Source organism: Passer domesticus, chromosome 3 (genome assembly GCF_036417665.1).
Source record: "Passer domesticus isolate bPasDom1 chromosome 3, bPasDom1.hap1, whole genome shotgun sequence".
NCBI classification, from domain to species: domain Eukaryota; kingdom Metazoa; phylum Chordata; class Aves; order Passeriformes; family Passeridae; genus Passer; species Passer domesticus.
The window spans coordinates 105,617,042-105,642,266 of record NC_087476.1 but is presented as its reverse complement, the minus strand read 5'-3'; the positions used below and the strand labels follow the sequence as shown (position 1 = coordinate 105,642,266).

The window sequence follows — 25,225 nt, the reverse complement described above, 5'->3', positions numbered from 1 at the left end:
TGGTTCAACATGTGAGAGAATATCTTGTGAGAGAAGATGTTAGTTTGTAATGAGACTGTCACGGGCTGCATTGTTTGAGGGAGCCTGTTGTCAAAGGATTGCTTTTGTCTAGAGGGGGAAAAAAGAAAATCAACCAGAATAATTTATAGCTTTAAAATGCTGATATTTTGTGAGCATATTTTGGATGCTTCAACACTGGTAAACTACTGTAAACCGAAATACAATTAAATATTTAAGCAGTATTCTCTTTACTAGACAGGAATATATATCTATTTGTCTTGTATCACAATTGCAAGCACTTAGTGTCTTTTCAGCACTGTGGTGTCCCACAGTACATATTCAGGATCAGTGCCTCCTGGAGAAGCATGTGGGCAGTTCCCAAGTATTGTTTGAGCAGATCTAGCAGCCACATCCTCCTGTTACAGCAATGAAAGCACAGGAGTTTTTCCCCCTCCTCAGTCACCCATGTCCACCTACTAGAGGGATATGTCTTTCTTTGCTCTTTAGTTAATTTGCATTTTACTCCTTCTTTTATTCCTTTTTCCCCACCACCAATCTTCCCTGCCTTGACCTTCTTCCTCTGCTGCCTTTTGCCTCCCATACACTACAGGTCTTCTAGAACATTTGCTCCCTTTCTCATTAGTCTTTTTCACCTTCCTCCTCTCACTCTGTCAGCCCCTTGATGCTGAACACTTCTTCCTATGCTCATGTTGCCTGCAAACCTTAATTTATGAGGATCTCAGCTGCATTTCTCCTGCTTGTAGAGGGCTCTGTCCCTGCCCAGAGGGATTTCTGAGCATGTGCTGCTGTGCTGAGCTAAAGCCCACAGAGTAGACAGGCTGGGACCAGGTGCCAGATCTAAGGAAGCACTTGCTGGGAGAAGAGTTTATTTCTGCTGCCTCTTGGTGGCCTGGCAGGGAGTCCATTCATTGAGGCATAATTTTTTGAGACATTTTTGCCCAGATGCAGGTCAGCTTGGATCCATCTCTTGAAACAGCAGCTATATATTTCTCTTTGGCACCATGAAGTTGTCCACAGGAGAACTTTTCACCTGGAGTCCAAAGAGGCCATTAGATGGGGAGACAAAGCCCAGCATACAGGGTCCATGTACCAGCCACCTTTTCAGCAGCACATACTGCTGCTTCTCTGATGTCCAAAATGCTGCTGTAATTATTGACTCAGCCAGCAGCAGTAGGCATCACTGGGATCAGGAGAATATGATCAAAATTCAAACAAACACAGGACTGAGCTTAAAAAAAAAAACAAACCAAAAAACATTACCAGCTAGGAGGGCTGATTTTTCTCCCCAGTACACAGCTAGAAATCAGGCTGAGTGAGGCAGTAGAGAACACAAGAGAGGATGGGAAAGAGAAGAGTACTCTGCCTTTTGAACTTAAAGGGTAAGCTTCATTTTTCCAGAAGAGAAGCCAGAGACCAAAATCTCAGAAAACAGCTTTGGACTCAGTCTCTTGCTGTAAGGGCAAATATTATGGCACTGTAGGCTGAGCTCTCCTTAGCTTGCAGAGCATGTCCACATCCAAATGGGATATCTCTCCAGTACATCTCATCCTGCCTCACATTCGCTCTCAGCTCAGCTAGCAAAGCCTTCAAGCAGTCACTTGGTTGCCTGTATGAGATTTAAAATTTGAGGGTTGACCTATTAATCTTGTTCAGGAGAATCTACTCTTCCATATGGGCCTGGAGGGAAAACTGTCTCTCTACCCAGGAAGTTTTGGCAGCAGCAGTTGTGCCAGTTGGGAAGGTACTGCCACAAATTTGCTCTTGAAGAAGCACGGGCTGCTGAGGTGGTTCCTACCATCTCCCTGCCTGTGCAATCACCTCTTTCCCCTCACTAAAGGGGGTGTCACAGATGCAAGGTTACAGTCAGTCTTACAGGAGAGTTATTTTCAGCTTGGTTCAACCTTAATTTATCTGTTGGCTTATTTTGAGTTTTTCCCTTCCCATTTTTACTATTTGTGTGGGGTTTTATAGGGGAAAATGAGCAAGGCATAAAAATACAGTTTAATATTTCCCCATTGAATTCAAGTTTAAAGGCTATTACCTCTTTCAGTACAAGCAGCTGTTGACACAAAGTTTTGTCCCATTTCCCCTCCAACTAAGTTTCTTTCACAAATTCTACATTTATCTGTGAGTTTACCTGTGGTACTTACCAGAGCACCACACACCAAAGCTCTCAGCCACTTCCTGTGGGCAAGGCAGCACAGCCCTCACCTCCTTCCTTCCCTCTGCCTCCCAGGGGTGCAGCCCCTGCCCTACTCCCTCCCCACATGCCTTTGGGCATCAGCCACTGCTGGTTTTTGTGATTTTGGTATTTTCCTCCCTCTCTCAAGCATGGCATCAAGTGGGCAGCACGTGCTGCAGGCAAGGTGGGTTTTTCCAAACCTGTGCTGGGAAGGTCCCAAAAGGCGGCCCGTGGCACCACAGGAGGCTGGGTACTGCAGGAAAGCAAGGCAGCTGCAAAGCCTGAAGTACAAACCCTCTCCATGTGCATTTACAGTATTGGATTTATTGCACTTTTATTGGGCATTTACTGAAATAAGTGAAGAGGTGTAAAGTTCACAATAAAAAGAAATTCCTTTCATAGAATTTTCATGATTCTTATTATTGTCTGATAGCAGCAGTTTTGTGTAAGTTCTTAAACAAATAGATAAGAATCACAGGTTTTAACCTTAGCCAGTGTTTAAAGAAAGGTGCACACTACTTTTTTATCAAATCACATCATGTAAAAGACAGAGCTCCCCAGCTTCCTGACATTTTCTGTAGAAAGTAATTGAAACAAAAAATTGCAGGTTAAGAGCTAATGAGTAAAACAGATTAAAATTGGATGAACCAAAGTGACACAGAGAATACAATTGAAAAGACCCCACAGCTACAACACAGAAATATGGTTACATGCAAATATGGTCATTCTAAAGCACTGCTTGGGGGAGAAGACAAAAATGTACGGGAGAAAACCCCCATGCAACCCACTGTACAGCAACAACATTAAGACTAAGGTAACCTCAGGAGCCAGCTCCTGGCTCTTCTTTTTCCTGTGAATAATCCCTTTGACTTCATCAAGGCCAACCTGAAGGCTAAAATGGGCAATATTCAGCAGCAGCTGTGGCTCTCTCTGTGCAGCTACAGGCAGTTCTGTCCGTGCTGAAGCGAAACCAGAGCGGTCACACGGCCCTGCTTCCGCATTTCCCTCTCTCTGAGGCCGAGGGAAAGGCAAGGAGGAGCTCTGGCACCAGAATGGCATCAGCAGTTGTTAGAGCAAGTGACTGGGTTTCACCCTCTGCTCCAGCACACATTTTCTGTGTGACTGCAGTTTGCTCAGCTAAAAGCAGAAATAGCAGCACTTTCGACTGCACTTTGGGTTCCAGCTGGCTGACCCTGGGGAGCCACCCACCCCCCGGGAAGAGGGCTTGTGGTAGCCTGCCCTGCCCACCATAATGCTCCAGCACATCCACTGAGGAATGAGAGAGAGTGGCCCTTAGCTGAGCATTAGAAATGAGCAGTCACAGCTCTTTCCTGGTCTCCCTATATTTGCAGCACACACATTATTCCTGTCCTTGCCTGGAGCAAAGCTAATGCAAGGAAGCAGCACAGGCATCTCCCTTGTAAAAAAATATCAGTGTTCAACCCCTTGCCCTGCTGCTGCTTCATCCTCCTCCTCCCAGCCACCAAGCCAGGCTGATGCCAATTACCAGCTGATTTTCCTGGCTGTAGCAAACATCTGCTGTGGCAGGAAGGAAGCAGATGTGCAGAGACTTTGGCAGCTCAGGGCACCCTGGGCACAGCGAGCATCTGCTTTTGCCAGGGGCAGGCTGGTGGGTGCTGCAGGGCTGGGCTCTGCAGGTGCCCACCCACAGCTGGCTAAGGTGGCCACTGAACACACCCTATGGCACTGGGAAAGGTCCTGTCACTGACCTCCTTGGAGGCCACAGCTTTGAGGGCATCTCCCACCCTTGGTTCATAAGCCCAGCTCCAAGCTGGGACCAGCACACAGCTTGTTTCACCTTACTCTCAGCCAAGCCTGCAGACATTTCTGCACCTCAGGGGCAGCATCTGCCCTTCAAGGTTTGTTTTGGAATGCTTATGAGGGAAGAGCAGATTTCCCAAGGCTTCAAGATGGCAGGTGCATGTGTTTGCATGGACCATGCAGCCCAGGAGTCAGTGCCATGGTTTCACAGGAGGGAGTGGGAAGCAATTGCCACAAAAAGTCTCAGGCAAAGCAAATGAAATTGCTTTATATATTAAAAAAAAAACCAAAAACAAACCAAACTCAAAACCATTTAAATTTTCATGAGAAACTTGAAACTGAAATTGGAAATTAAAAACTACTGTTTGTACAACTGCCTTCTATTGATTAAATTATAGAAAACAGCCCTGAGTGAGGGCTGTGGAGAAACCAATCACACACTCAGCAGACCATCCATCTCCATTCCCCAAACATAATTATAGTAATATGGGAGACATGAAAATACAATGCAATCCTACACAATAGTAATAAAAAGCTGAAAATATTCAAGGTTTTCAGGGAAGCTGTTGAGTAAAGGCAACGCAAGCATCTTCTCAAGAAGCTAAAAATGCTCCGTGAGTAAAAGGTTTTAAAAAAACCCACTGAAAACAAGGAAATATTATTTTTCTTTCTTTGAAAATGAAAAACACACTGTAGAGTTTGCAACTGCCCATTTTTTCCTACTTCGTGTGGTACCAAGGCTTTTCTTATAATTAAAAGCTACTATAACACAGACCACAAAAATCAATCCTGCACTATGGCAGTAGTAAAATTATTGATAGAAAACAGTCTTATCAAGTTAATTTCGACCCTGTTATTTTCATTACTGGATTTAAGTAAGAGGAGCCATCCCTTAAAGAAGGCCAGAACACTGTTACACACATGTAGAATTTAAAAGCAAATGGTCAGAATTTGCTAACTTAAATTCTTTTCTGTGACAAGGATTTATTTTTTGCCTACTACTGATAAAGAAGGAAAACCTTATTAATGAGGCCTCAGTGGTAGTTACACTGCTGCCACTACACTGTGAGAGATGTACACTTTTTTTTTCCATAAGGAGGGTTTAAACTGCTTTGTAGATCCATAACAATATTTCACAGAGAAAGCTTTATTCAACTGGAGCTCTTAAACCTCCTTTGTGAGATGTTGTGGTATTTTGTCAGATACGTGGCCTTTGCTATGCACGTGACGCTGGTAGGTTCCTAGGCATGCAAAGTTCAAGAGCTTTATTTTCCACATATTTTTTTCAATCAATTAAGCTCACTGGTAAGACTGCATGCACTTCAGAAAGGCAGGAAAAGAAAAAGAAAAAACCCACTAACTCTTCTGCAGCAGCAGCTGGATTTGCTGCTGTTGTCTGTGCAGAGCAGCTGGGATGCTGGCTTTGGCTGCCTGCAGGTTCACAGCCCTGGAATGTTTCTGGTGGGCTTTTCCTCCTTCATTAGGAACATTCTTGTGATGCGGGGGATTCCTATCAAAACTATCATCACCCTCACAACACAAGTCATTCCCCAGCCTTCGGATACAGACAGCTGCCAAGCTCAGAAAACATAGCTGTGCCTCTACAGAATTCTTCACAGAGGGGTTTTTTTCCCCTTACTGTTGCATTTTAACGTGCTTATAACACCCAGCCCCTATGGGGGAGTGAACAAAAGGCCTTTTAAAGGCAATCTTTCAGAATGCTCCAATTGTGCCCTTAATTGCATCTAAGTACATGTGGGCTCAGCTCTATGCAGACATAGTTTTAGCTGTAGGTTGATTTGAAGCAAGCCACACATTTTATACCGAAGCAATGCATAAAAGCACACACAAGAGAAGAAAGCTTTAATTTAGTGACACTACTACTGTAAGTAATAATGCATAGCAAGCAATAATCAGATGCAAGAAGTTTAGAGCAGATGTTCCCTTTACTTTGATTCTTGAGGCAGAGCAGTGGCAATTTCTTCCTTTGTAAGAGACATATATGATTCAGTATAAATAAAAAATGTGTTAGGCATGAAGTTTTTCCAGTCAATAGTGGAGGAATAATTCACGCTGTGAAACGCGGGGCTGAATGAGAGCTTCCAGATATTTCCCCTCCCTTGTACTAAAAGCATTTTGAAGGAGACCTGGGGTTTATCTTTGGGCTTACAGCATGGTTTAAAGTACTATTTCTTCTAGATCCATTCTTCCCCACCCCTGTTAGAATTTAGTTGCTTTCTAAAGAGGTGGGGAATTGAAGACCACCCACCTCAGAACCTCTTGTTCAGCATGTGCTGGGGTAGAGGCTTGCTCCAGCCTGGGAAAACACCACCAACAGCCCAAGCAGGAAAAGGAAAAAGAGGCTCAGCATGTTGTGCCACTGGCTAGGAGGAGCAAGGCTCAGCTCCACGATGCCTGGAGATACCATAGCTGTGATGGTGACAACATCCCATTGAGCAAGGCAGGATGCTGTCATGAGTACCCTGGGGCAGAGATGGCAGTGCCTGGAGGAGAAGATGGATGTTGAATGTGCACTGCCCTTCCAGCAGCATCAGCAGCTCCAAGCAGGCCTTGAAGTCACATAGGAAGTGAGGGGGGAGGTCCCAGGCTGCCTCGTACCACAGCAGTGTGGCACTGTCTGGCTCTCCTCAGGAGCAGAGCCTAGGAAGGCTCTGCCAAAGACAACCCAGAAAACTCTGTCACAGAAGGAACTCAGGTTGTAGCTGGGGAGCAAATGGTGGCCCAGAGAGGCAGGGGGTGGTGATGTGCAGCTGCAGAGGCCCCAAAAGTTCAACAAATGCAGCCTCTAAGTGCTCACAATGAGAGCAAGTGGTGGGAAACCAAGAGCTTCCCACCATTTGCTCTCATTCCTGTCACCCACCTGCAGCAGAGTTAATGTTTCCCACCACAGAGCTGCTCCCTGGGCAGTATCTGAGGCAAAATATCTCTGCAATAGGGAATGGAGGAGGCCCTTTCTCTATAATGCTGCAATGTATTGGGAGAAGGAGACGCAAGTTCCCCAAAACTCACATTTTCAAAATCATAAACTGTGAAGGAAAAGCCTTTGCCGGAATAGCTGCTCACTCCTGGTCTCTTCTCATCAACTTCCCCCCTACCCACACAGATCCCTCAGCATCTCTTCCAGCACCACAGGGACCCAGGAGAAGCGGGAAGCAAAAACACATGAAAATGAAGTAATGAGACTAATGCACAAGATGGAGATGGCCAGATGCTGGGATATCATTCCCTGCTTCTAGGGCGAGAGTTAGGCAAGCCAAGCTGCTTTTCCGTAATTGCTCCTTGGGGAAGGGCTTAGGAATTACACCCAGAAAACAGCAATTGAAATTTGATACAAAACTGGATGGACCACACATTCAAAGCCAGGCCCCCTGATTAATGCAATAATGTGCAACACAAGGTAGATACTTTATGTCAGACGTTAATTTTCCTGCCTATACCCAGTGGGCTTCATCATCCAACACTACATATATGTTGACACTATACATGTTGTTGGCAGGCTGTGTTTGTGATGTGGAGACTTCCTTGAGATTTCTTTTAATCTTTTGTTTTTTGAGGAGCTTGTGCACAGGGTTTCGTTGATCACTATGCCCATATCAGAGAGCAAGGTGATTTCATGCAAGATCAGAACAACCCTGTGGCAGCTACAGAGCTGCAATGGCTGCAGCACTTATTGCAGAGGTGTATGCCACCAGGAGCATCCATCCACTTGCCTGCAGTCACATAAGAATAGCAAGCTAAATTAATTTCTACCAAGATGTGCATGACATGGCTGCAGAAGTGGCATATAACACAAGCAACCTGTTCCCACTGCTGCAGAGCAAGCAGGCTGGTAGATAGCTGATCCCATTCTGCCCTCCAACAACCTTAACCTCTGATTTTATTTTTTTTTTCCAAAGGCATTGTGTTGATGCAGATGAACAGAGGAAGTTTGGATTGCTGAGACCATTTAATAAACTAAGGGTATGTCATACAAAACGCAACACTATGGTGCTTTGTTTAGATTCTCCCTTTCTTTCTATTAGCCCTATGCATTAATCCACCTTGACCAAGGCAGAGTAAGGAGGCTAGGATTTAACTTCTTTCAGTATTTGGAAAGCACTAGGATTAGTTCCCACTTCATCCCCTCGACCCCCACACCCCCAGCAGCCAGGCTTATCAGACCATAGAAAATGCAGAAGGTTCCTGTGCATGGGTACCTACAGCAGTGAGAGCAGGGTCCCAAAAATGCCCCTTCTGACAGCCTTACCAACATGGCTGTGCCCTCACCTTTCTCTTCCATGAAGGTGCCCATTCTTCTGTAGCTTAATGCTTTTGCTCTCTATGTGAGGGGCTCTGTTAGCCAAAAAAAAAAAAAAAAAAAAAGAAAATCTGAGCAGCCTCTCCTTTCCCCCTTGAGGAAGGGCTCATTTCTGGTTGGAAAGTGCCACAGCAGGGTGGCCAAGGTTAGGTGCTTCTGCTGCTAATGGGGAAGCCCAGAGAGGGGAGCGGTGTCACCCACTCCTGGGCACGGTGACCCTGTCCTGCTGCACACACACCAAGAGCACAGGGGCTTGTGAGCTGGGCATTGTGAGAGCTGCTCAACTCACTCCTGAGTGACATTCGTAAAAAGTAAAGTATTTGTTGGCTTGTGGCATCACAAATGGGGCATGAAGCACAAAGCTGACTCCCTGCTCTGCAAGAAACAAACTTTTACCTCCCTGAGGCTGCAGTTTGCTGTCTCTGCTCAAACAGGCTTCCACCCACCTCACCAGAAGCCACCACGCGCTGTCCAAGGAGGGGAGAGCTCTCAGCAAGGAGCCCCCCAGCCATACCCAGGCTGGATTTGCTAGGCAAGAACAAGAGCAGCTAAGATATGCCCCACCACACACACTCCCCTTCCCTCCCCTCTCATGCCGGAAGGATTATGGGGCCAGTGCGGGGAACGTCTTGTCCTGCCAGGGCACAAACCTTCCTCTCCCGGTCTCCAGGAGGCACAAAGCAGCTCTGAGAGGTTGCAAGCAGACAGGCTTTATATGGAGTTCCCACAAACATCGTTGCTTTTATTTAAGGCAGAAAACACAGGATGTTACAGATGAGTGGAAAAATGTGATGTGCCCCACTGCCTGCAGAGCCCCTCAGACTGGAGAATGCTCCTCTGGAAGTCAGAGGGTCTCCAGACAGGATTAGGAAAGCACATAGTGTCTGCTCTAACGTTTTATTTTTGCCCTGCTTGGCTGCAGCTACACCTCCCTGCACCCCACGCACAAACACCCTCTCAGCTGGGGTCCCATACCTTCCCTCCCACTTACAACTTCCCACAGCCCTTTTGTATTTGACTCCTGGGAGGCTCTTTTCAAACTTTTTTTGGCAGCTCCGTCTCTTTGAAACACTGGAAAGCTACCAGCGAGAAGCCTGGCTCCGGCTCCCTGCCACCAGTGCTGGCAGCCTCTTGCTCCATCCTCTGCCAGGCTCTGCCCCTCTGCAGAGCCCGGGGGCAGCCCAGCCACCCCTGCCCCTGCTCACCCTCACTTGGGCAGCTTGGAGTGCTCAGTGCATCAGCAGCTTGCACAGCGACTGCTCTGCAGCACCTGCCAGCACTCACAACCTGCCAGAGTGCCCTGAACACTGACACCTGTTACAGAGCTCCCTTACACGGCTTCGGGGAGGAATCATCTAAAAAATATTTTATTTGATGCTTGTTTTCAGGATCATGCATGACAAAGGTAGCCAAAGGTACATTTCCCCCCCCAAATGTTACCATATGCTTTTTTCTTCTTCAAGCTAAAGAGTTTCCAGCCAACCTAACACAATTATTAAGATAAACTGGAGATATTTCAAACAGGTAGTTTCAGAAAACCAACACACATTCATTCACTGGTGCTCCTTACCTTACTGGAGAGCTAGAAAGCAGCAGAAGACCACAGAACAAGGCACAAAGCACACCTCTTCAGCCAAATTTGGCTTAATGTGTTTTCACTTAATTTATACCCCTTGAAACACCTGGCCCAGAGCACCTTTTAATTGATTGCAATTAAAAATTGTTGATTGGCTTGCCCCTAGCATCAGTGACCACAATTACATGATCTGATCAAATGAGAGGCAGTTACTATTCCTTAACCATTTTTTTTTTTATTTTTCAGCATAGTAAGATAGCTAAGCAGTGTATTGAATGACATACTATTACTTGTATGCTTAAGCACCTGAGTCCTTGATCTTGTGCTTTATAAAGTGCTCTGAGCTGTGCAGTAATTGCCCATAAATATGCTGCTGATCATGCTTAAAGGGACATTGTCAAGGTTGGAAGGCCTACAGTTCAACTTAGTAAAATTACATCTTAAAATAGTTTTATTCTTAGTGTTTCAGAATTACCAACCTATGGGTTTTATCATGCTTCTTTTTATCAGTCCAGCTCCTAGAAATAATGAGGTTATGGGAGAATGTTCACTTTTAAATCAATGGACCACACATTGCAATAGTATTGATGGAGGCTAATGCTCTCATGCTGAACATGCAAATAAAAGCACTTTTCTATAAAACTTATTTTTCCTGATGTGAATATGCATGACCTCTATTGCCCTTATGGTTTGCCATAAGGTCACCCCTTGTTGAACCTATGTCTTGTGAAAGAAATCGTCAAGAAAGAGCCCAAGGCTGAGGGCATCAGGCCCGGGCAAGTCCGCAGCTTCACAAAGTACCCATTTTCCATGGTGTCCCTTTGTCAGTCAGCAGTCTCGTCCTAGTTGAGCTGAAGGGGAGGGCATGCAAAAAGAGGGGGCTGAGGAAAAGAATTACAAAGGCTGCTGAGGAGCCTGAAACTTCTCGTCCCCAGCAGAGCTGTTGGGAATGCGGAGGGGTGATGGGATGGGGAAAACCCAGGGCTGAGAGCCCTTTCCTGCACAGTCCCTCCCACGAGTGGCTCTGTGGCTGGAGCCCAGCGTCAGGGGACTGAAGCCAGCTATTGAGGAGCTTTTTGATCTCAGGCAAAGAGCAGTACTGGACTTTCTCTTAAGGAAAGAATACAAATAGCTGAGGAGTGAAAGGTGGCCTGGGAATTCTCCTTTTATGAAGGGCTTGGTTTATTTCTGAGCTGAATAACTCAGCTCCCTCTGAGCTGCAGTTTTCCAGCACAGTCTGTACTCATGGGAAACCTGCAATGCCACAGTTACCAAATCCATAGATGTCAGTCAATGAAAAAGTATGGCTCAGTGCTGCCAGGGACAAGGCAAGGCAAATGGGGAGAAGCTGTAAGCGAAGGCTGTGTGGATACTGCCAGTGTGGCTGTGTAGAAAGGCATTTTTGGAAGAGGAGACATGGCCTGTGCCCCCCTGCATTATCCAGCTAGCCTCTGTGCTGTGAGGTTTGAAGACAAAGCTCTGGATTTTCCAGAGGCATGGGCCTACAGCCAGGCTTCACCTCCCTTTCTGCCAGGAAAGTGAAAGATTTGTCGACACCCTAGACATGAGAGGGAGGTGTGGGTGTACTTACCCATCACAGCTGTATGTTGGGACAGGACAGACCTTGTCTCAACTCTAGGGACTCGAGGGTAGCTTTGGAAAAATTGTGTAAAACCCAGGAAGAACAAAAAAAAACCAAAACCAAAAGAACCCCCCAAAAACACCCCCCCCCCAACAAAAAACAAACCAAAACCCAACCCAAAAAACAAAACAAACAAACAGAAAATAAATGCCTCTGGGGCCTGGGAAAAAGGCACGCCTCCAGCAGCCATGCCTAAACCAGGGGCTGGTGAGTGCTCATAGCTGGTGGCATCACTTGAAGGTGCAGCTCCTCAAAGAATTGGAAGAGTAAAAATCTTATTTTTTTTTCCATTCACAGGAAAGAGGAGAAAGTAAAAGAAAATCCTCCAGCTGAAGATGCCACAGAACAGAAAAAGGCAAGTTCTAATGTCAATACAATGACAGATATGGCTCAAAGTTCCAGCAGGTGGGAAGGTGCTCCCCACACTTCCAGCAAGCATCCAAGAGAGCAGGGCAGCGTAGGGGCTGTGTCTCTCACTTGGACAAGCCTTGTAAAGTGTGAATATGGATATGGATATGGATAAGCACTTGAAAAAAGTCTCCTGAGTCTATCACCAAAGAGTGCATTTCAGGCTCTTAACAGCTACACTGAAACACTTGAAAGTGCAACTTGCATACATTTGAAGAGTTCCAGAAAACATTATGAAAGCCAGATGAGCCCAAAGTCTTTCAAAGTACTTAAAAAAATCTCATGTTTTTAGGCAAAGTTAATATCTCTGGTTTGTTTCGAGCTGACTCAATAATTTTAAATGGTTGTCTTTGAGAATTGTAAGACTGGTTTTATTTTTTTTCCGTAGGTTTATTCCACAGAAATGCTTAAAAAGCAATAAAGCCAATCTCAATAGCTTTGCTTAAATCCATGACTATATCAGTTCTGTGTTATGGGTACACAGGGAGAACCTAACTGAGTAGGAATTTGTAAGAGATTCCTATAACAATAGTTACATTGTTTGCACACATACACACCATAATAATAACAACAGAAAAGCAATAGCAACCTTGCAGTTACAAAAATACCAAGTGCCCTTTAAAAATGTACGTGTATATTCTGTGTTTACCCAGATTACCAGCGTCGTGAGGGACTGATACTTTATATATGGTGTATCTTCTGTCTGATTTATTAAAATTTTTTTTCCTGGGCTTCTTTTCTTCAAAACTGTGCTTGTGCCTTATGTTTACCAAGAGGAACCTAAGTTCCATGAGTAAACACCTCTCAGGAAGCTGAGAACAGGAGTGTGTAAGAAACCTGGATTAATTTAACGACACTGCCTTGTAATGGAAAATATAAATTTTCCTGCTGCAATTGGTATATACATTCAACAGTTTTATTGTATGTCAGTGCACATTATTCGGCACAGCTGCCAGAGAGGCATTGCTGAACTGGTGTTTCTCTTCCATGACAAACACCTATTAAGCAGTCAGCATAAACTCTTCTTGTTACAGCCTCTGACATCACCCTCAGGGCAAGCGGACACAGAACAGCGATTGCTGAATCGCGTATGAAAATTATAGTTTTATTGTCTACACAAGTGAAGGTTTAACTCAGATTCCTGTTCGAGTCAGCTCTGTTATAAAGGAGTGATTCTTTCAGGGAACAAACAAGCACAGTACACCATTGTAATCAAAGGAACAGACACTATTTATGTATTGGAAAGCCTTGCTCACAATAGTGCTAACACTCCAATGCCCCAGAAGCCACTATTTTAGCAGCTGTAGAGAAGATAAAGCATGACTAACAAGATGCCATACAGAGTCAGATACAGTTTTTTTAGAGCACAGATGGAATCATCCCATTTAATATAACTCAGTTTACATGCACGACCAATAAGTGGGAATCATGTATTTAATGTTTATATAAGCATTTTCTCCTCCGTAGCGTTCAAAGAGTTGCAGTGTCTCTTGGATGAGAACTCCAATATTTTCACGCTTCTGCTGGCTGTATTCTATCCCATCACCTAAATTAACTGGTCAATAAAAGAAAAAAAAAAAAAGAAAAAGAAAATGGAAAGAGTTATCTTGAATTTTGTATTACACTTCAAAATAATGACATAGAAAATGGCTATTTCTGGTCAATTGCAATGAAAATAAATGAAAATTAAAATAATGAACATAAACACATTCTTATATAAGATGAATATGGATTCTCCCTTTCACAGTCCACCTCTAAAACCATTATTTCTTTATCTTTAACACTGCTTATTTAAGACAAAATTCCACTGCCAGATACACAAGCACTTTTCTAAAAAAATAACTTAATCTAGACTTGTTATGGTTTGAAATCTTAAATAGGTTTTAGTTTGGGATTGCTCCACATGAGCAATATGATGACATTAGTCATCATATTCACACACTTATGTTGTTCCTGATAGAGGGAACCTGGATAAAAGAAATTTTAGGAGTATAACATGGAGTATAGCATCATTCAATTTCAGCTTCCAGAAAAATGTGCAAAATTACGTCAATGCAAAATGACAAATTATTGCAGTCCCCAGATACAGTAACATGTACTGCTGCTTTCTCTAACATGGACTAGCAAGGGTGACACACACTCATGCACACAGACCATAATTCTTTAAAAATCAGTATGAACAACTGTGACAACAAAATAAAAACAGTAAGAAATAACTTCACCTACAAAGTTGCTGAAAGATTTAAAGAAGGAAAATATTTTTCATTTGGTTTTAAAACAATATTCTGAAAAGGATCTGAAAAAGTATCTGAATATATATTCCAAGGTGTATAAAAAATAATTTGGAAGGAGCAAAATGTACTCAGACCAGGTTTGGTGTATTGGGGAGCTGTCACACTGCTCTAGGGTAGTCCTCATGCAGCAGCCAGTGGCCTCACTCTGGGCAGTGGTGACAATGTGCCCATGTTAACATCTCAAACAATCAGTGGCACTCTCACTCGGCCAGACAAAGACCCATTTGTCAAGACAATGCAACTCCTCCGGCAGAGCTGGCCTTTCACATTTGGAACAGGGCAAACACAAAGGCAAGGGTAGATTTTGCCCTCATAGTTGCTTCTAGCTCCCCAGGCTGATGCCATCTAGATGTGCAACTGCACCAATCCTCACAGCCTCTCCTAGATCTAAGTCTGGATCTGGATTTAAAGCTTGTGGCTTTGTTACCAGCAAAAACTGAAGAACCATGAACTTGAAGAAACAGCTGGTGAACCCAGGCAAAAAATCATCCTTTCGATGAATTTTTTTGTAAAATACCTGACTTCTTACACACATTTATGTCACTTTACTTTTAATGAAATGGTTTTACAAATACTGATGTGACATACGAGGACTGTGACTCTTGAGTAGAAAGGAGGTAATTTATTTTTTATTATGATTACTTTTAAGCACACAAATATTTTCCAATACATTAACTGTTAATCTCACTGACATGAAGAGTCAGGGTTGTGACATCAAAATTTATTACAATGAATTTACTGTTGTGTTACGGATAACAGATTATGAGAGTGCATAGAAAACACCAAGAACTATTAGAAAAAGGATGGACTTTTACAAAAATAGTACAAAAAGAAAAGCACATCACAATTGGGTGCAATTTAGAATAAACATGGCTTGCTCTTGCAGAAGGGAACTGAGATAACTGTGCCTCATCACCTGTCTTGCATGTGCAGTGCAAGCCCTCCCCAGAACACCTGGAGGTATTTCTGATTTCACCACTTTGAGCAAAAGAAACCCTGAACCTTGACCTAAGTCTTGGCAAATACGTAAAGGAATTACTGACTTTCCAACCATATGTCTATTATCTGTAATTTTAAGCCTACACACATGCTCTGCTAATGAGCTTACACAGCTTTCATCGTTCTTTCAAAGAAGTAGTAAAAAAAATCAGCTGTCTGGAAGTAATGGTGATACATTTCTAAGGAAGTCTGGGGGAGGCCAATGAGAAGCTGTGATAATGCTGGTAGCAGAGGTATTTTTCAGAATTGCATGTTAGAATCTTTATTATAGAACATGGTCTGTACAAGAAATTATGTTTTAGATGCTTGATTAAAAGGTACCTAAGAGTATGAGGCAATGATAAAGGAAAGAGTCTGCAAGAGAAGGCTGAATGTGTGGTGTGCAGACCGTCATTACAATTTATTTTTCCTACAGACCATCTGTGTTTTACAAAGGTTTTTATCCTCAAGACAGCCATAATTCACACCAGTGTCGTGACACAAGCTCCAACCAACAATACTGGAAAGGTTATGTCAGCACTGATGTCACCTGGTAAGTACTAAAATGGCTATCCTATGTAGTTATAGGAATTAGCAAAGCTTTCATACAAAAGTGATAATCGTTAACCTAAGAGGACAACATCCATTAAATGGATGAGTCAGAATTATCTGCCTAATGCACCTAAGGGTAAATATCTACTTGTAATAATAATGATGATTAGTTGGAAAAAAATAGCCATTGGAGTATAAGGGTCGCAGCATGCCCTTCTCTGGTTTGACTTTATTTCCAAGTTAGTTTGCCTGAGAAGCCAGCTTTGTCAGCCACAAAAACGTTGCATATGTAAAGTGTGAACATGGATCTGGTTCAAACTCTTTATGAAGTTGTCCTTTGTGAGGAAGAATAAATCAACATGAAAATGCTAGGAAGCACATTTGTCATATCTTTGACTCAAAGTGAAATGTCTGGCAAATTCAGTATGCACCAAGAACTCATTTCAGAACAAATGTTACTTCTACGTTTAGAAGAAATGCATTGAAGGATTACTAACAGATCTAGAGGATTACAATCAGTATCCCTGATCCCAGCCCTTCCTGGATCAGAAAGTTAGTTTCCAATCTCCCAAATCATACACCAAAGGTTTTATGGTGCTTGAAGTGAAGTGAAAGTGTTTGCACCTGTCAGGACCTGTGTTAGCTGATGAAATCAGCCGGCACACCACGACCAGGAGCGGCACTCCCTGCCCTGCCAGTGCCAGCTGCTGTAGCCAAGGAAACCCTGCTCAGGCCCTCGGGGACTGAACTCAGCGTTTGGCAGGGAACAGAAGAGGATTTGAATTTTGCTATAAAAGGTGGTTTGTATTTGAGTCTAGACATGCTTCTATTCATGATTTGGGATATTAAAGAAATTCTGGTCTTATTTGTATTCCATGTAATTTCATTTTAAAATTTCACTAGGGTAATGTTACAAATAAAAAATATTATTGTTTTAAAGAAGGATGAGCAAGTTTCTCTCCATGCACTGAAAGCCTGATATGGCAGTTTTGACATCCTGGAGTGGACAAGAAAGGTAAACCTACCCTTAGAGCTCACTCAGATCTATTCCTAACTCTAGACATTTGTTAGCACCTGAAAGTGTCCAAGACATTACTTTAGCTTATTAGATTTCACTTCAAGGCAGGCTGAATCTCAAAAAGAGCAGTTTTTAATCTCCTAAGTATGTTGCTTGTAAGTATTTCACAGATACCAGAGCTTGCTCCTGGTGGTGATTGTTTCAAAGGTTCTACTTTACACAAATTAAAGGCAGGGTTTTCATACACCTGTTTTTGCAGGGATGTAATAGATCTTGGGATATTACATTTTCCACAAATTTTAAATATCTGAGGAATGTTTTGCATGGCAACAATATTTAAAAGAAATTTCTGAAGTGACTGTGAAGACAGCCCCATGTTGCCCATTTAGATGACATTTTAAATCAAATTGTAACTTAAATGTAATTCCTTTATTCTTTACTGATGAAAGTGCTTCTTTACTGATTTTAAGCCTATATAGTCACACTTTCGTATTTCAGCTTGTCTTGGAACAAATGATTCTTAGCAGAAATTTTTGAAGAGCTACTCGTTAACAAAGAGCTCTGGTATAACAGTTTGGAGTGGGCTCTTTTTTTTTGGTACACAGATCAATAAAACTACTTGGAAAGATAGGTACCATTCCTTCCTTTTGGGTCTTGAAAAACAAAGATACTGAAAGGTAAAGGGACTTCCAAGTCATGGAAGGTATCAGTCACAAACCAAGATTCTCAACTTTTATTGCTGATAATGAGAGTACTATTAATGGTAAAATAGCTATGGTAATAATCTATTTTAAGTGACTCAGTTCACCCTAGTCAAACCAACATGTATTTTCAGCAATTAGAATGACTACAAGAATGCAACATGCTAACCTGAATGTTACTTCAAAACAAAAAATCCCAGCTGCAATGCAATTGAGCCTGCTACATAACAAAATACAGTAAAGTTGTACAAACTAGCATTAAAAACTTTTGAGGAAAATTTCAGGGCTTTCTTTCCTTCTAGGAGTCATCACCAATACCAAGAAATACATGGGAGCTGATTTCAGCTACAGACTGACAAGCATCCATGTCAGGGTTCACATCATGTAAGTTCACTGCTTAGGCACAGTTCAGAGCTTAATTAAGCTTTCGAAGTCTTCTTGTTAGGATAAATTTAATTGTCCTAGAATGTGTTGGCTTCCTGACTGGAGTGGGAAATGAAAGCCCTGATGAGTCAGTGTGGGAAGAGAGGAAGGCTCCTTTGCACCACTCCTATCACTGTGACTCAGAACTCTGCTTTGAAATTGTCAGCTCCAGGAAGGATGAGGTAGTTCAGTCTCCCTGTTCATTTAATTGAAAGTCTGTGAAAAGTCACAGGGTAAGAGTCTAAACCCCTCCTGTCTGCTAAGAAACAGTGGGACATTTCCAGTTCCTTTCACTCAGGGCAAGGAAGAGACACCAGGAGGTTATGACTTGTGGTTGTTACTAACCCGGACAGAGAACCCCATGTTCCCCTTTTGAAGGCTCAGAGCAATGTGAACATCACTTTTAAATGTTCTTTAGGATAAGTCTAGGTTATGTACACACAAAGTGCAAACTGGCTTCAGGTGGGCTGGTCCCAAAGCTGGAGTGCTGGAAAGAAGAGCTTGTACAGTACTTTATGTTGGAAGGAACCTCTGGAGTCATCTGGTCCAAATGCTCTGCTCTAAGTCAGACTCATTTCCAAAGTTAGACCAGGCTGCTCAGGGTGGAACATCTCCAATTGCTCAGCACAGAGTAATTTCAGAATGGGAAAGGGTTTAGAAACCCCCTTGGGCTGGCAGAGATTTTCACCAGCCATTTAGAATGTGATGGAGGAGAGTGCTACTTCTTAAATATGAATATGGGTTTCATGAAGGAGGACTTGCTGGAGTTACAAATGTCATAGGGAGAATTATTATCTGTTTTGATACAAAATAAAGCTAAACTTTTGGTGTAGCAACAGATTACCACACATATAACACTGCCTTTGGAAGCTTAATCTTATTCCAGGAAAAGAGGCACAAATTTTGCTGAAAAATTAATAAAATATCATTAACACAGTGACTTGAAATCATGAAACATAATTTTAAAAACTGAAATTAACACATATATTTCAAAGCATTTCAAAACATTAAGGCTGAATGTATTAATATAACCTGAGAAGGCTAAATCTTTGAATAAGCACAGACATATTTTTTGACACTATCAACACTTGAGTTCCTTGTCTCTTGCTTTCCTTGGCTCTTCCTTCTATTTTTCATCACTAGTGATGAGTGTTGATCACTTTACAATGCTACAGTACTGCAGAGATTGCAGAAGAATATTTCAATCCAAGAAGGCATGTATGCTTGGAATTTAAAAGGAATACTAATATAGACACTTTTCAGTTCATCATGTCTCAGAAAAGATTTTATTAATTCTCATTGAAGGCATTTTGCTTTAGCATAAAATATAGATTCTTCCTATAGTTATCTTCCATATGCAGCCAGTTTTTAGTTATTTCAGAAATAAGCATTTACAGTAAAAAGAAAGTGCTGTTACTATAAATGCTATTCAGAAAGTCAACAAGTCAGCAAGTAGATGAAGTGCTCTGATTGGACAGGAAACATGGAAATGATGTTTTACTAGTGATGTAAGCTTACTAGAGATAGCTGAACTACTTGCAAAATGCTGGAGTGAAAAAAAAAAAAGAACAAACAACCCAATGAAAACCTAAACCAAACAAACCAAAAAGCCCAACTGAAAATGAGCCAAAACAGCAGCTGTTATCACAGTTTTTCCATTTCCAGGAAACGTTATCAATATCACATGTAATCCTTTCTAAGCCCAGGTTTTGAGATTTTTGTTGCTCTTTGGTTTTTTGTTTTGTTTTGGTTTTTTTTCCTTCTTAATGGAAGTACAAGAATGAAAAAGAAATCACAGGTTTTGTAACAAAATTTATTAGCAAACATTAATGCAGTAAAAAAATAAGCAAATATTTTTTTCATTATAAGTACTTAAACTTCTCCAATTAATTCAGACTTTGAAGTTTGCCTATGTTAGTGCTAGAGATCAATATCAAACAAAGTAGAGTTAAATAATCTTAGATAAATAGTATGCTCAACGGGGGAATGGAATTTGGAGGCTGACATCTCATTGGCCTTGGGACAATGTTCACTATTGCAAAACAATATATTAGTCACAAATCATGCTTAACATGCAACAAGAGTTGCACCAGTAATGTGAGTCTGATGTTCTGCCAGTGACTTTAGATGTATATAAGCTAGTACAAAGTAAATGATATCTTTTTGGTTGGAAATTGTGTTTGCATGTGCAAAATTTGCATAGCTTTGCTGGACTGATGTGAAATATGTTTGTTCTTCCCATTAATTTCTCACCCAAATATAGCATCATTAATGCAAAAGGAATTAAAACCATGGAAAAAAATCCTTGCATGTGTGTGGAATAAACATTTTTTTAAAATGTAATTCAAAGTGACAAACCTGCAACTCCTCAGGTGCTTCAAAGATCACTGAGTTCAATAGGAAACACAATCCTAAACGAGCTAATTTGTGACGAGTTACACGTGTACTTAAACCCAAGGTGGTTAGCAATCCATCCTCTTTCCATCAATTGGAAGTTTTTTATTAATGCAACCAAAATGCTTTTAAAGGGGAACCCTATGTTTTTCTTCACAAGCAAAAAGCTCAGTAATCCATTACTTTGTGTAATAATTGCTGCTGTGTTTGTACATCTGCCATGTATTAATGGAATTGGTTGTGTCTGATTTTGCCATTCCAAATCATTACCATTTAAGAAGTCTATTCAGTCTATTTACCCATCAAAAATTGCACAGAGAACTAAATGACTTTAACAAATGCTTTCGTAACTTTGTGACAGAAGGGTGAGCCCTTTTTTTTTGTCAGGAGAAGTTTCACCTTAACATGAGGAAGAACTTCTTTACATCGAGGGTCCCAGAGCACTGGAAGAGGCTGCCAAAGGAGGCCATGGAGTGTCCCTGTCTGGAGACATTCCAAACCCACCTGGACACGTTCCTGGGTCACCTGCTCTGGGTGACCCTGCCTTGGCAGGAGGGGTTGCACTATGTCATCTCCTTTCCAACCCTAACAATTCTGCGATTCTGTGGAATGCGACCATATAAAAATGGGTCAATGTGTTAAAAATGTCTCATCAAAATAATGGGAGCAAGCAGTTAGAGATGCCTACAGGTTGCTGAATATGCCCAAAGCTGCCAGTTTTCTAGTTTCACTCTTCCCTAATTAAGCTAAATAAGCAAGAGCCTGAAGTCAACAGAGGGTGTTTTAGCAGTGATTTGAGAAAGGACAAGGAGATGAAAGCTATGAATGACTGTGTGGATTTGCCAAGAAATCTTTCATTGCTGTAGGACAAGGACAGAATTTAAGCAGTTTAAAGGACAACTAGCACTGAAACTGGAATGTGCTATTTTATCCTCAAGCCAGACATAAAGGAACACCCTACTCCACAGGTATCGGTACTATAACGATCAGGATATCTCCGTCTGGTGTGTCTTTATATTTTTGCTATATATATGTGCGTGTGTGTATATATATACATGTAAATGAATTGGATTACTCTTCCTTTGTTTTTCCAGTTGAATTAATTCATATTATAGATAAAAAATAGCCTTCCCATGATGTGAATTTGCTTTCTTTTTATGAAGGACATAAAAATAAATACTTATCAAAAGCTAGTTAACAGCTATACATTTTACATTAAGAAAAGCATAAATTTGAATTCATAACAGCTTTTCAAGCAAACAGAAAAAAGACAGTTTTTATACAACTAAAACATATTATAATGTGTAGTCCTACAGGAATGCAAAACAGATAAAAAGAGAAAGGAAATTGTGTCCCCTAGGTGTGGTATTTCTGCAGATTCATGGCTTTTGAATTGGGTGAGTTGAAGCCTTTCAAAAAAAATGTAGAAACTGCACATACACCAGATATTTTTTTTTTGAGCTTTAGGGATTTGAATTAAGTGTGAAAAAAAGATAAGTGAATAAGAACTATTTTATCAGTGACTCTTAACTGGAAAACACTCAATCATCTTCTTGTCTAAATGACACCAGTACCAGGTGACAGAGGATATTTACATGTCAGTAACCTGACTTAGACCACTTATTCAGATTTTGTAGACTGACACACTCTTGCAATACACAGCAAGACCTATTGTTTTGCCACATATATAATGTTTATAAGATTACTTTCTTTATTATCTCATATAAAATCATTATTTACTGTGCCACTAAAGATATCACAGACTCTAGGCTGTGTTTATTAAAATGTACTCCTAATGTTTTCAGAAAGAGATCACCATGTTATTAAAACATAAGCATATTAGTGAGGCATAAATACATCTGTTTGCAACAATGAAGTAATTGCATACAATAAGCGTGTATAAAAACAATAGGATGGGAAATGATTAGCAGTTTTTTAAGGTAAAATTAGTATTGACATATATTAAAATATTTTAAAAGAAAAATGTTTTTAATATATCCCATATATTTATTTTATTGTACTTTATTACTTTTCTTCGTTGCTTTAAGAAAATGGAGATATTCCAGTAAAAATTATTAACTAAAGCTTATTTTTTCCATTCCAGTTAACATTTTTTCTGATAAAAATAAAAAACAAGCAAAGCTTCTAACAATAGGAGTAAGAATGAAGAATATATTTTTCTGATTTCCAGTGTTCAAGACACAATTGTATTGTTGGTGTGTATGAATATGTGAAAAGATATATTTATACATTTAAATATATAAATATATATTTATATAATAGATATTAAATATATATTATATTAGTTCATATTTATATTTATTAACATATACTTGTATATTTTAATATATATAGGAAAAAACTGCTGCTCTTTCTTGCACTGTTTACACCTGAAGAACTGCAACTATCCAGAAGTACATAATGCCTTAAGGTTATTGACAAAAAGACCTTTAAACATCTGTTCTGGAACTACACATGGGAGTAAAAGTGGCTTTTCTGTGTGCAAAGAGGATACATGACATGCTGAGCACTGTGAGTTGGAACCTGTTTAACACTGATCATACAGGTGTCATAACAGAGACAACCTCCAACTGCTAACAATGCAGCACTTCTGGTTCACTTTGTAATGCTTCTTTTAATATCCTTCCACTTCATTACAAAAGCAATGAACCTGAACAGTCATGCTTAAAAAAAGAAAATACCTTTGCTTCTCAGGTGAATTTGTAGTTGCTTGTCCAAAACTGCTGCACATATCATGTGTCTCTAGGCAGTCAAGTAGTTACAGTAATCTCATCTCCTCTGCAGTGGTCATTTGAGTGTTTGCTATCCTGATCTGCTGCCATGCCAGCACTTTAAAGCAAGGGAGTTTTTTGTCATTTATCATTCTCCAGCCAATCCTGGAAAATATGACCATTTTTGTCCTCTAACATTGCTAAAGCACGCTACGTCTTGTAATCACAATCTTAATTCTCTATTCATCATTCACCCATCTTACACTCCTTCCAGCCCCGGTGTCTGACAAGCCTGCAGCTGCTCAGCCTCCACAGGAAAACAGCTCACACACACACACACATATACATGAACATCAGGTCAGCGAGGAGGAGACAAGAGAAGAGGCAAATGAAATGGCTGAAAGATCTTGGTCAGCTCAGACCGGCCTAGAGCTTTAAAACAGCCAAGAAAACAGTTCTATAGCACAGCAGAGCACAATGTGTTTGAATATTTGAAGTTTGCATTTTTATGTGTTATAATGAAGAGCAAAAGTAAAAAGCTGTCAAGCAAATTCTTCCATGGCAACTTAAATGTGTTTTTCTCACACTTGGGTGATCTGAGAGTACATGCACACATTGTAATCAGCTTTTCATTAATAACAATGAAATGTCCATTCCTATGAAGGAAAGTCATGAAGGGTGTTTTTAGATAAATTTGGGACACCTTGCAAAAATAACCTGGAAGTCAGCGTGACTAACATCTAAGTGGGAAATATTTCAAGAGTAATATTCTCTTGAAGTTTTCATGAAATGCTTATTGCTCAGTGGATAGGGTCAGCCTCCAGAAGAAAGGAAGAAGTAACATCTGACAAAATTCCTTTATAGTTTTTCTCCAGAAAACCACAGATGGCTGTTTCGTCTTCTATGTTGTTTAATGCTAATGGCTGCAGTGAGTTTACAGGTCTCTGACACAACTCTACAGCTACACTGCTGCTGAATTGGTACCCATGGAAGCAGTACCTTAAGATTAAGAGAAAATTCTGCATCAGAAAAATATCACTAAGCATTTTTGGACAACAGCAGCTAGAGCAGAATGGTGATTTTGAAGGAAACTATGTCATTTTAAGGGAAAAGAATAACATACATTAGTCTCAATAAAATCATGTGAGGAAAATTCATGAGTCACCAAGAAATGTCATCACTGGATGGTGGTATCTGGAAAGGTCCTCCTGAATTACTTGTCCGAACACAGCCGAAGTTTATTGGGTGCTTGACTGATAAGTAAAATTGACAATTCTTGTCCCAGGGAGAAGAATGTGGACATGGGAGAAGTATAAGACAAACAAAGGCTGAAAGTGGAGGAAGGGAAGCCAAGGACATTCCTTTGGCTAGTTAATTTTCTGAAGTATGCTTCATAAAGGTTCTAACTATAAGAATATATGCATTATGGTTTAGCATAGTAATTCCACAGTGTAACTAAAAATATCCCACTGGATGCCAATTAACATGTTATATCTGGGCCTGTTGAATTTCTGCTGTAATTTTGTAGCAAAACACGGTTAAAGGGTAGATAGGTTTATCTGCACATCTATTGCTAGAACCCAATATCTTTGCTTTACAGTTATGAGTAGGAATCTTACCTACTTACTCCCAGGTCCGCTTGGGAAATGATTAGAATGGAATGTAAACTGTATTAATGCAGGCATAGGGCTCTTACGGGAAGGTGTGTATCAGCTGAAGAATTGACTTTGTAAGATAGAGGAGGTGAACCAAAGCTATTACCAGTCTGTGAGAAGAGAGGCACTAACAGCCTCCCAGCACTTGAGACCTCTTCTCTTATGTCTTCTTTTCCTTTAATTGTATAGATTAAAAAAAAAAAACAAACCAAAAAAACAACCAACCAACCAACCAAAAAAAACCCCAAAAAAACCCCACCACCACCACCACCACCAAAACAAATAAACAAACAACAACAAAAAAACCAAAACAAACAAACAAACAAACAAAACCCAAAAAACAAAAAAAACCCCACCCAAAGTGTAACCCAGAAATCTCTTGCTGGTTTTGGAATATCCTCATTTTACAGAGGCATAAGCTTTCTTCTCTACCTAATATCAAAAAATGCAGAAAAGTCAGTAAGTTCAGGCATGCTTGTTATCAGATCTAGTGCCTCAGCCATCTGGCTCAACAGTTCCTGAAACTGCTGATAGTTGTCTGGCAGAGAT

The 25,225-nt window shown here is 41.0% G+C and overlaps 1 protein-coding gene and 1 long non-coding RNA gene across 3 annotated transcripts in view; one reads left to right on the top strand and one right to left on the bottom strand.

Annotated features, from left to right (window-relative positions):
- Positions 1–25,225, top strand: part of LOC135297382 (uncharacterized) — a 65,996-nt gene that overhangs the window by 10,319 nt on the left and 30,452 nt on the right. Inside the window, exons 2-4 of the long non-coding RNA XR_010359391.1 lie at positions 7,903–7,966; positions 11,819–11,876; positions 15,638–15,754. This is a non-coding gene — a long non-coding RNA (uncharacterized LOC135297382). The remainder of the gene's footprint in view (positions 1–7,902; positions 7,967–11,818; positions 11,877–15,637; positions 15,755–25,225) is intronic.
- Positions 13,010–25,225, bottom strand: part of PACRG (parkin coregulated) — a 209,353-nt gene continuing 197,137 nt past the window's right edge. For both annotated transcript variants that reach the window (XM_064414885.1, XM_064414886.1), the window contains one exon: positions 13,010–13,484. In XM_064414885.1, coding sequence (XP_064270955.1) covers positions 13,330–13,484 — 155 coding nt within the window. In that variant the 3' untranslated portion in view covers positions 13,010–13,329. The remainder of the gene's footprint in view (positions 13,485–25,225) is intronic.